Genomic DNA, 12,584 nt, shown 5'->3' with positions numbered 1-12,584 from the left:
TTTTGATATTCTTGGATACAGATGTAACTACATGCAATACTATAAACTGTGGGTAAAATATTTAGAAAGAATGTACGGCAGTTATGATTTATAGATAAATGGTTTGATAATACACATTTGTTTTGCACTTAACTCGTTAATTTTTGTTTTTATAATAAAAGCATACCATGTAATTTGTCACACCGTTTAAAGTTTGTATTATTATCAAAATTATCTGTAGGTTTGTGCTACAATTTGTTTCTCTGTGCTGCCAAATTTTTGCCTTACTAGCACTAAACCTATTTTACAGCCCTGTCCAGATATCCATAATTTTGTTGAACCATTTAATAAATGTGTGCTATTAAAAATGGGCATTGTGTAGTCATGTTTTCAGCAGGTGAACACCGCGGCTCACTTCACCTGCACTGTTTTTCCGGGGGACACCCAGGACACGTTACATCCAGATTTGGACAATACCAATTATTTAATGTGCCTCTACTGAATTACTGCTGACCATTTACTGTGCTAATGTGAATGATAATGTCATGCATCATTTGCCCTATACCTCACACACCACACAATAAACTATGTGCCCAATATCATTTGCCACATACATTATATACTGTTTACCACATCATACGTACTGTTCATACACCATGCACCATACACTACCACGCACTCAGATTCACACTGTCCTCTCTGAACTCTGCACAAAGTGAGGGTACAGAAACAACCACAACTATGTGTCAAACGAGTCAAACATGACCGTTTAAGGGTATAAAAACAAACATGACCATTTAAGGACGTAAAAACAAACATGAACTTCTAAGGGTGTCAGACCAAACATGACTATGTGAGTGTGAGGGTATAGAACCATTCTTCAGAGATACTTCGTGGAGAGTGATTTGGGGAGGTGGGGCAGGGGAAGTTTCCGGGATTGAGTTTTGGGAATATGAGTTTGTTGAGGGAGCATGTGGGATGGGGTTTTGGGAATATGAGGTTGTTGAGGAAGCTTCCAGGATGGGGTTTTGGGAATATGAGTTTGTTGAGGGAGCATGTGGGATGGGGTTTTGGGAATATGAGGTTGTTCAGGGAGCTTCTGGGATGGGGTTTTGGGAATATGAGGTTGTTGAGGGAGCTTCTGGGATGGTGTTTTGGGAATATGAGGTTGTTGAGGGAGCTTCTGGGATGGTGTTTTGGGAATATGAGGTTGTTGAGGGAGCTTCTGGGATGGGGTTTTGGGAATATGAGGTTGTTGAGGGAGCTTCTGGGATGGTCTTTTGGGAACATGAGGTTGTTGAGGAAGCTTCTGGGATGGGGTTTTGGGAATGTGAGCCTGTTGAGGGAGCTTCCAGGATGGGGTTTTGGGAATGTGAGGTTGTTGAGGGAGCTTCCAGGATGGGGTTTTGGGAATGTGAGCCTGTTGAGGGAGCTTCCAGGATGGGGTTTTGGGAATGTGAGGTTGTTGAGGGAGCTTCCAGGATGGGGTTTTGGGAATGTGAGGCTGTTGAGGGATTCACTTGATAATCTGGGGGCAGTCGCTCCAGGCTTTGGCTTTGCGTTTGGCCAGAGCAAGCCAGGCGGGCTCCGTGGAAACGGCCGGCGAATCAGAGGAAGGGAAGCGTTTGGTCACATCTTTCACTGCTGGGGGAGAGGTGGTGGAGTCCGCAATCTCAACTGCAACACAAGGAGGCTAGAGCTATAAGAGTCACTGCTACAGCTAATACAAGGAGGCTAGAGCTGTAAGAGTCACCACTACGGCTAACACAAGGAGGCCAGAGTCACCGCTATGGCTAACACAAGGAGGCCAAAGTCACCGCTACAGCTAACACAAGGAGGCCAGAGTCACCGCTACGGCTAACACAAGGAGGCTAGAGCTGCTCAGAGTCATTGTAGGAGTGCCGCTCCCTTCAGCAGTTCAAACAGGCCTTACCTTGTTCAGCACAGAAGCAGCATCATTCAGCCAAATGGGACAGAAGCCATTGAGCTGTTTTACAGGATTGGGGCTCTCACCTGTGATTGAGGCTCACCTGTGACTGAGGTTGGCAGAGTATTAGACTTCCTCAGGTTCTCTCTGCGCTCAAACTTGCTGAGTAGCATGTCGGGCCTCTCCTCTGGCGGGGGGTGCGGTTTGGGGACGGTGCTGCTACTCTGGTTTCAGGGATGTGAGCGTACGGAAGGATGGAGTATTGTCAGGTGAGTGCACTCTGTGAAGAGGCAGTATAGGGTAGGCCTCTGTAGGATAGGATTAGTCCCAGGTGAGCGCACTCTGTGAAGGATAGGGCGGTATTAGTCTCAGGTGAGCGCACTCTGTGAAGGATAGGGCAGTATTAGTCCCAGGTGAGCGCACTCTGTGAAGGATAGGGCAGTATTAGTCCCAGGTGAGCGCACTCTGTGAAGGATAGGGCAGTATTAGTCCCAGGTGAGCGCACTCTGTGAAGGATAGGGCAGTATTAGTCCCAGGTGAGTGCACGCTGTGAAGAATAGGGCGGTATTAGTCTCAGGTGAATGCACTCTGTGAAGGATAGGGCAGTATTAGTCCCAGGTGAGTGCACTCTATGAAGGATAGGGCAGTATTAGTCCCAGGTAAGGACGCTCTGTGAAGGATAGGGCAGTATTAGTCCCAGGAGTATCTGTATAAATATACATGTCTATGTTGCTTTACTGTCTAAGGTTTAGATTAGGGAAGCAGCCAACAGTGGTCAGTGCATGTGTATGCTGTAGCACTCAGTGCTGACCCATGGCTGTCAGTACATACGGTCTCTCGGTCTTTCGCTTGCTTCTCAGCCAGCTTGACCTCCCTCATGTGTCGCCTCTCCTCCCGGCTCAGCTGCTGGTCTCGGAACCCCTTCTGTTTCTGCAGCGCGAGAGTGATCCACAGAGGCCCCGCCTCCTTCTCCTGTGTGCGCGCACTGTCCAACGAGTGCCTGCTCTGCAACGAGGGCTTTTCTGCAGAGACAACCACAACCAGGCCTCAATGACTGCAGCCACACATATAATTACAACTATTACCACAACCATGGGCATAGTCCCTCACCTGGCCAGAGCCTAATGTGTGAGTGGTCACACCTGGCCTGAGCCTAATGTGGGTGTGGTCACACCTGGCCTGAGCCTAATGTGTGAGTGGTCACACCTGGCATGGGCCTAATGTGGGTGTGGTCACACCTGGCCTGAGCCTAATGTGGGAGTGGTCACACCTGGCCTGAGCCTAATGTGGGAGTGGTCACACCTGGCCTGAGCCTAATGTGGGAGTGGTCATTCACCTCGCCTGAGTTCAGCCCTCCTGTCTCCCTTCTCCCTCCAGGGAATGTTGATGGACGGGAAGAAGGATCTTTTCTCCTTAAGCTCCACCTCTTCCTGCCGGCTAGACTGTTGGGAGGCAAGTTCTGCCCTGCAGTGCTCTCCCCGCTCCCACCCTGCCCCCTCTGCGCTCCTGTTCCCCCTGGAGAGAGGAGAGGGGGGTGGTGTGGCACTGGGGGGTTTTGGGGCGACACACGGTTTCTGAAACACAGGCGGCCTGCAGGACAGCGCTGCCAGATCGGACGCCCCTCCCGCGGGAAGCGGGGGCTTGCCACCATCCTCCCGCAGGGGAGACGTGGGGCTGGGGAACACAGAGCCTTCCAGATCAGGGTGAGTGGGGGTCAGGGGGGTGGGGATCCCCTCAAAGCTGTCACCGGCGCTGTAGCGCTTCTTTCTCTTCTCCGTGGGCTGCTCGCTGTGGAAGCGCAGAGAGAAGTTGGTCCGCCGCAGTTTGATCCCGAATGGAGAGGGCTTGTCCTCCGCCCCGGGGCCCTTCCCCTCACCCCCCACTTTGGCCTCGAGGTCGCCGAGGCTCAGGGCCTCGGACAGCGGCCGGGTTTTGGGGGACCCCGGGGGCGGGCTGGGTACCAGGAAGGAAGGGAGATCTTTGGCAAACACACATCCCTCTGTCCCATCTGCAATCCGCACGGTCTTCCCGTGCTTGGGAGGGGCCTGGGAGGCGGCTGGCTCGGGGGAGGGGGGCTCGCGTTGCGCCCCCTCACAGGACCGGGAGGTGTCTGGAAATTTCCGCCGTGCTGGAGTGATGGAGAACTTTGCGTTGGCAGACAGGGTCTTGCGGAGGTTGCCGTGGGAGACGAACTTCTGGCTCAGGTCCTCGCTGGTGGGCCGAGCATCCCTCCCCCTCCCGCCCGCCTCGACCCCGCCCTCGACCCCGCCCTCTGCCCCGCCCTCTGCTCCGCCCTCTGCTCCGCGGAAGATCCTAGACCGGATGCTGGCCCACTCTGCCAGGACGGCGGCGCTGGCCTGCTCGGCGGAGCTGTCCTTTAGGGATTTGGTCTTCCCCGCGCTCCTGACGGGCTGCACCACTGCGGCCCTCCTGTCCTCGGCCAGGCCCAGCAGGGACTTGCACGCCGGGTCTCTGATCTGGTCCAGGTTGACGGCAGCGCCACACAGCTGCGCCCCCGTCACCAGGATAGCGGTGTGTGGCACATACAGCGAGCCAGGGAGCAGCGGCGAGTCTGCGCTTCCTGTGGGAGCCGTCCGCACCTCCTTGCTGTCAGAGGCGCCGCCTTGCTGGTTGCAGGGTGTCACAGGAGTCAGGTTGACCTTTTGGAAGAGAATCTGCTTCTCTCCAGAGGACACCTTAAAGGTGAAAGGTCGCTGCCTATCCTCCATCTCTCGCCAGCGCAGCTCCTCAGCCTGCTGCTGCCTGCTGCCCAGGTCCTCCTCTTTCTCCTCCTCTTCCTGCTGCTTCTCCTCCTTCTGCACTTCTGCCTCCCTCACCCTGTGCTCTTCTCCCCGCCTCTTCTCCTCCATGTCTTGGATCCTCTGTTTCTCAGCATCCTGCCGCTCTCTCTCCTCCTGCTGCACTCTCTTCTGCGTCTCTTCCACCAAGCGCAGGTGTTCTTCCCTCTTTCGTACCTCCTCTCTCTGTCGCTCCTCTTCTATCTTTTGTACCTCCTCTCTCTGTCGCTCCTCCTCTCTTTGTTTCTCTTCCTCTCTCTTTTGCACCTCCTCTCTCTGTCGCTCCTCCTCCCTCTTTCGTACCTCCTCTCTCTGTCTCTCCTCCTCCCTCTTTTGTACCTCCTCTCTCTTTCGCACCTCCTCTTTTTGTCTCTCCTCCTCTCTTTGTATCTCCTCTCTCTTTCGCGCCTCTTCTCTCTGTCGCTCCTCCTCTCTCTTTTGCTCCTCCTCTCTCCATTGCTCCTCTCTCTTTCGCACCTCCTCTCTCTGTCTCTCCTCCTCTCTCTGTCGCTCCTCCTCCCTCCATTGCTCCTCTTCCCTCTGTCTCTCCTCCTCCTCTGTTTTCTTACGCAGTTCATCTCTCTGCCTCTGTTGTTCTTCTCTCTGTCTCTCCTCTCTCTTTTGTACCTCCTCTTCTCTCATTTGCATCTCTACTCTTGGTCTGTCCTCCTCACTCTTTTGCTCCTCTTCTTTTTGTCTCTCCTCCCTCTGTTCCAGCTCTTGGAGTGTCTGCTCCTCTTCCTCATGTAGTTTCTGTTTCTTTGATTCTTGGGGGAGTTTGTACTCAGACTGGTCTTTGTGGCCCCAGGGCATGCTGGGAGCTCTTGCCTGTGGTTCTGGCTCTTCCTGAAGAACTCCAGGGTGGGACACATCCTGCAGATCCTAAAATATAAAACATGTTATTGTTCCCTAAACCACAACACCAAGTAAAAACACTAACTACACTCAATTTCTAACGTAAGCACGCAAAATCTAATTGATTTCAAGCACACTCAATCTTTCATCATTTATGAATAATCAGGTATAACACACAGATAAATACATAATATTTAAATACATATGTATAAAACAAGGGAGATTGCAATTCTACAGATATGTCAGCTTTAATAATTTTTACATTTTATGGCAAACAAAAGATGCTTTTTTTCACCTCCTTTAACATTATTTACTCACTATGTTTACATGCACAGTTGAAATCGATCTATATTAATAGCTTGATTTGGCCAAAGATGAGATTTAATTGTACTACTGTCATTGTCCCAATATACATGACTCGGAAAGAACTGATTTATTGAACGAGGTGTGTCTGACGAAGACTTTCTTCTGGTTGACCTTTTGCATCACAGTACAACAGGTAGCTAGTAACAAGCGGATCTGCTCAGGGCTTCTTATAAATCCTGCTTCCTCCAATTTTGTCGTAACTTTTTTGAATAGTTTGCCATTCTGCGTTTTTCTTCCATCCATGTATTTTAGGATATTTAACTCCTTTAGTTGCGATAACATGAAGTTGGTCTCCTCATCCGTCCAGAAATGTGTTTTTTCGCCATGATACCTCCTCGACTGCGCACTCGCTGTTCGACTTCCGGGTTAATTACCTGTGGCAGCGGAACCTCTAACCTACGGAACATGCACAGAACGCCTAGGCCATTTTTGCCAATTGAAGCGTATATATGCCATAGTAAATCGACCCCCAACCGCATTATCTAGGTATGTTAGACTGACTCTTAAAATCATGTAAACATTTTAGTCTGACTGAAATTGTACTAAGTCGATTTTTTCAAAGTCCAGTTTTAGCCGGACTAAAATAATAAATCAACTTTTTCAAACACCATGTAAACCAACTGAGTGGAGCAGAGTTGCCAGGTTGCCATTTTTGGGGCTGGGTAGTTATTGGAGTTTGTTGGGGGGAGGGGGGGGGACTCCAAGAGACATCACAGAGAGTTTTAAATAAAGTTATATTGGCGCCTGCTTGCTATTCAAAACCAAAAGTTTAGTTTTCAACTTATTGGGTTTACTATACTGTGTGTATTGATGTTTTTTTGTGTGTGTCATCATCACTGGAGACCAAGGGGACAAACTGGTTGCATCTAGTTAGCCTGTTTAATGCTGAGTAAAGATAATGTTTTTCCAGTACTCTAGCTGTGGCTTTGTGTAACAATATCATTTTGGCTAACCAACGGCCAGCAGAAAACTATAGTATGCTACAGTCAGCTACAGTTAGCTACAGTAAGATACAGTCAGCTACAGTCACCTACATTTAGCTACAGTCAGCTACAGTCAGGCACAGGTAGCTACATTCAGCCACAGTATGATACAGTCAGCTACAGTTAGCTACAGTAAGATACAGTCAGCTACAGTCACCTACATTTAGCTACAGTCAGACACAGGTAGCTACAGTCAGCCACAGTATGATACAGTCAGCTACAGTTAGCTACATTCACCTACAGTTAGCTACAGTCAGGCACAGGTAGCTACAGTCAACTACAGTATGATACAGTCAGCTACAGTCACCAACAGTTAGCTACAATCAGCTACAGTATGATACAGTCAGCTACAGTAAGATACAGTCAGCTACAGTATGATAGTCAGATATAGTCAGCTACAGTACAATACAGTCAGCTACAGTATAATACAGTCACATACAGTGAGCTACAGTACGATACAGTCAGCTACAGTATAATACAGTCACATACAGTGAGCTACAGTATGATACAGTCAGCTACAGTCCGATAGTCAGTTACAGTATGATACAGTCAGATACAGTCAGCTACAGTCAGCTACAGTACGATACAGTCAGCTACAGTCAGCTACAGTACGATACAGTCAGATACAGTCAGCTACAGTATAATACAGTACGATACAGTCAGCTACTGTACGATACAGTCAGATACAGTCAGCTACAGTACGATACAGTCAGCTACAGTACGATACAGTCAGCTACATACATTTGTCACATCACAGTTTGTGATTCTTTGTTATCCACTTGCCCCTGCCCAGTTATTTTTTGTTTATTTAAATAAAAAAATCCAATATGTGTTCACTCTGGGTGAGTGAGGGATTTTGTACTGACTAAAATGTTTTACAATACAAATAAAAACTGATGACTAACACTGATATGTATTAACATTTATTCCAATCAATATTAAATTAATTATCTATTACTATTTTACAGGGAGCAGTGCAATTATTTTGAGAACTTTGAAACATTTTTAATACTTTTCCCCCTTTTTGCTCCACATATTGCTGCAACTTAGTCTATCGATCAGAAAAGCACGAGAATGTGCACTCCTCCAAATCATGCCACTTATCACACTGCAGTGCGCCAGCTGGGCTGACAGGGACAGCTGGAGGAAGACACTTCATATGGAGCTCAACATGTGGACGTGCAGTTACCCCCAACAACCAGCAGGGGCCACATGTGAGCACTGAAATTCTGTGATCGGGGCCAACTGAAACCCTCCATCCTGGGTGGTGCTAAAGCCAGGTGTGACTCCCAGTTGTGTCGCCCAGGTGAGTCAGTCAGTACTGACACAGTTAAGATTTGTGTGGGGACCATTCATGCAGTAAACCCCCCTCCACCCTCGCTGCCTCACCTGGGTGGTCCTCCTGTGCTTGCGTGACACGCGCTGGTTTTTGGGTTTGACAGACAGCTTGTGGCGGGCGGCGGTGCTGTCCAGGCGGGGGCAGGACTGTGGCACAGCGTCCAGGTTGATGGACTCGATAGTGCCGGCTGCTGGGGGGGCTCTCTTAGACCGGGGAGACTTCACCACCACCGCTGCCGCCATCTGGATTCCTCCCTGCTCACCATGACAACCACACTCTCAGCACCTGGCCTGCCACTCATTTCCACAAATGACTGACAGGTGACTGTTCACTCAACTCAGGCATGCCAGCCTTCTGTTCAGTTTGGGTCAAACTGACCCGTTTTAAACTTTTACGAAAAGAGGAATGACATTTTGAAAAATAGCCAATGACTAAAACATTGTACATCTGGTTCAAGTTTACCTTGACAGCTCTGGCTCCCCCCCCCCCCCCCATCACACATTTACCTGTGACAGCCCTGGCTCTGCCTCCGCCTCCACCTCCACCTGTGCCTGCACCTGCAGGGGGCTTGTGGGCGTGTCTTCCTCATCAGAGCTTCCCTCGCTCTCCCTCGAGGAGTGAGGCTTCGGCCCAAACTTTATACTTTGGGCGATCTGTCTCTGTTCACAAACACACACTTTATACTGTGAGTGATCTGTCTCTGTTCACAAACACACACTTTATACTGTGAGTGATCTGTCTCTGTTCACAAACACACACTTTATACTGTGAGTGATCTGTTCCCATCGCTTGTTCACAAACACACACTTTATACTGTGAGTGATCTGTCTCTGTTCAAAACACCACACTAAAACTTATACTGTGAGTGATCTGTCTCTGTTCACAAACACACACTTTATACTTGTGACAGTGATCTGTCTCTGTTCACAAACCCACACTTTATACTGTGAGTGATCTGTCTCTGTTCACAAACCACACACTTTATACTGTGAGTGATCTGTCTCTGTTCACAAACACACACTTTATACTGTGAGTGATCTGTCTCTGTTCACAAACACACACTTTATACTGTGAGTGATCTGTCTCTGTTCACAAACACACACTTTATACTGTGAGTGATCTGTCTCTGTTCACAAACACACACTTTATACTGTGAGTGATCTGTCTCTGTTCACAAACACACACTTTATACTGTGAGTGATCTGTCTCTGTTCACAAACACACACTTTATACTGTGAGTGATCTGTCTCTGTTCACAAACACACACTTTATACTGTGAGTGATCTGTCTCTGTTCACAAACACACTTTATACTGTGAGTGATCTGTCTCTGTTCACAAACACACACTTTATACTGTGAGTGATCTGTCTCTGTTCACAAACACACACTTTATACTGTGAGTGATCTGTCTCTGTTCACAAACACACACTTTATACTGTGAGTGATCTGTCTCTGTTCACAAACACACACTTTATACTGTGAGTGATCTGTCTCTGTTCACAAACACACACTTTATACAGTGAGTGATCTGTCTCTGTTCACAAACACACACTTTATACTGTGAGTGATCTGTCTCTGTTCACAAACACACACTTTATACTGTGAGTGATCTGTCTCTGTTCACAAACACACACTTTATACTGTGGGCGATCTGTCTCTGTTCACAAACACACACTTTATACTGTGAGTGATCTGTCTCTGTTCACAAACACACACTTTATACTGTGAGTGATCTGTCTCTGTTCACAAACACACACTTTATACAGTGAGTGATCTGTCTCTGTTCACAAACACACACTTTATACTGTGAGTGTTCTGTCTCTTTTCACAATCGGTCTCTGTTCTGAATTTCCTACTGAATCATTATTAAAGTACTAAATATTCCATGTCTAGAATTGAAATATAGCTCAGTACTCTTATTATTTATTTGAGGTTATTTTTGTTAATCTTGATTGCGGTGTGAATAATGTTAGAGAGTAAAGGTTAGTGGTAGTTCAGGTGGACACACCTGTAGGTTTCTCACTTTATCTGAGACATTGTCCTGGGACATGGTTGACTGGGGTTCCCCTGGTGGGTCTGGGACAAAAACACTGTCGTGTGACAGACAGCGACTGTTCAGCTCCCTGCAAAACCCACAAGAAAGCATGAGCAACACACACACACACTCACACACACCTACACACATACACTCACACACTCACATACTCACACACACACACACACACACACAGACTCAAACACACACACACACACACACATCACACACACACAGACACACACACACACACCACATACCACACACACTCACACACCACAGACTCAACACACACACACACTCAACACACCTACACACATACACTCACACACTCACATACTCACACACACACACTCACACACCTACACACACACACTCACACACACACACACTCACACACACACAGATTCAAACACACACACACACTCACATACTCACACACACACATACACACACACACAGACTCAAACACACACACACACACACACACACACACACATACACACGCACACACACACACATACACACGCACACACACACACAGACTCACACACATACACACACAGACACCAGCTCACAGTCCTACAGAATTAGCCTATAGGTGAGGTTGGAGTAAAATGTCAGTACCTCAGATTTGGGCAGCTGGCTTCATCCTCTGAGCTGAGCCTGTTGCGCACATCGCCGTTGGACCGGCTGGCTCTCAGCTGCTTCTGCTCCACGCCACGCTCAGGCTGCCTCTTCTTCCGCTTGGCAAACAGCCTGCGAAAGGGCTGGAATTTGCCCTGCGTCCTGCGCTCTGCAGATCACACACACACACAGTGCAGCTGCAGATCACACACACACACAGCGCAGCTGCAGATCACACACACACACAGCGCAGCTGCAGATCACACACACACACAGCGCAGCTGCAGATCACACACACACACACACACACAGCGCAGCTGCAGATCACACACACACACAGCGCAGCTGCAGATCACACACACACACAGCGCAGCTGCAGATCACACACACACACACACACAGCGCAGCTGCAGATCACACACACACACACAGCGCAGCTGCAGATCACACACACACACAGCGCAGCTGCAGATCACACACACACACAGCGCAGCTGCAGATCACACACACACACACACACACACAGCGCAGCTGCAGATCACACACACACACACACAGCGCAGCTGCAGATCACACACACACACACACACAGCGCAGCTGCAGATCACACACACACACACACAGCGCAGCTGCAGATCACACACACACACACACACACAGCGCAGCTGCAGATCACACACACACACACAGCGCAGCTGCAGATCACACACACACACAGCGCAGCTGCAGATCACACACACACACACACACAGCGCAGCTGCAGATCACACACACACACAGCGCAGCTGCAGATCACACACACACACACAGCGCAGCTGCAGATCACACACACACAGCGCAGCTGCAGATCACACACACACACACAGCGCAGCTGCAGATCACACACACACACAGCGCAGCTGCAGATCACACACACACACACACACAATGCAGCTGCAGATCACACACACACACACAGCGCAGCTGCAGATCACACACACACACACACAGCGCAGCTGCAGATCACACACACACACAGCACAGCTGAAGATCACACACACACACACAGTGCAGCTGCAGATCACACACACAGCGCAGCTGCAGATCACACACGCACACAGTGCAGCTGCAGATCACACACACACACAGCACAGCTGCAGATCACACACACACACACAGCGCAGCTGCAGATCTCACACACACACACACACACACACAGTGCAGCTGCAGATCACACACACACACACAGCGCAGCTGCAGATCACACACACACACAGTGCAGCTGCAGATCACACACACATAGCGCAGCTGCAGATCACACACACACACAGGGCAGCTGCAGATCACACACACACACACACACACACACAGTGCAGCTGCAGATCACACACACACACACACACAGTGCAGCTGCAGAACACACACACACACAGTGCAGCTGCAGATCACACACACACACAGTGCAGCTGCAGATCTCACACACACACAGTGCAGCTGCAGCTGCAGATCACACACGCAGCTGCAGCTGCAGATCACAAACACACAGTGCTGCTGCAGATCACACATGCAGCTGCAGCTGCAGATTACACACACAGCGCAGCTGCAGCTGCAAATCACACACAGACACAGAGCAGCTGCAGATCACAAACACACAGCGCAGCTGCAGATCACACACACAGCACAGCCACAGCTGCAG

General features: G+C 49.2%; 1 protein-coding gene across 2 annotated transcripts in view; it reads right to left on the bottom strand.

Moving 5' to 3' along the window:
* Window positions 1-394: 394 nt before the first annotated feature.
* The window catches only part of cracd (capping protein inhibiting regulator of actin dynamics), a 28,551-nt gene continuing 16,361 nt past the window's right edge, over window positions 395-12,584 (bottom strand). For both annotated transcript variants that reach the window (XM_064333991.1, XM_064333990.1), the window contains 8 exons: window positions 10,910-11,078; window positions 10,256-10,370; window positions 8,754-8,906; window positions 8,298-8,501; window positions 3,243-5,586; window positions 2,711-2,928; window positions 2,010-2,133; window positions 395-1,656 (listed from right to left, as the gene is read on the bottom strand). In XM_064333991.1, coding sequence (XP_064190061.1) covers window positions 1,496-1,656; window positions 2,010-2,133; window positions 2,711-2,928; window positions 3,243-5,586; window positions 8,298-8,501; window positions 8,754-8,906; window positions 10,256-10,297 — 3,246 coding nt within the window. In that variant the 5' untranslated portion in view covers window positions 10,298-10,370; window positions 10,910-11,078 and the 3' untranslated portion in view covers window positions 395-1,495. The remainder of the gene's footprint in view (window positions 1,657-2,009; window positions 2,134-2,710; window positions 2,929-3,242; window positions 5,587-8,297; window positions 8,502-8,753; window positions 8,907-10,255; window positions 10,371-10,909; window positions 11,079-12,584) is intronic.

The sequence above is a fragment of the Anguilla rostrata genome, chromosome 4, assembly GCF_018555375.3.
Source record: "Anguilla rostrata isolate EN2019 chromosome 4, ASM1855537v3, whole genome shotgun sequence".
NCBI classification, from domain to species: Eukaryota; Metazoa; Chordata; class Actinopteri; order Anguilliformes; family Anguillidae; genus Anguilla; species Anguilla rostrata.
Note: the sequence above shows the minus strand (reverse complement) of the source record. Positions and strands in the feature narration are given on the sequence as shown.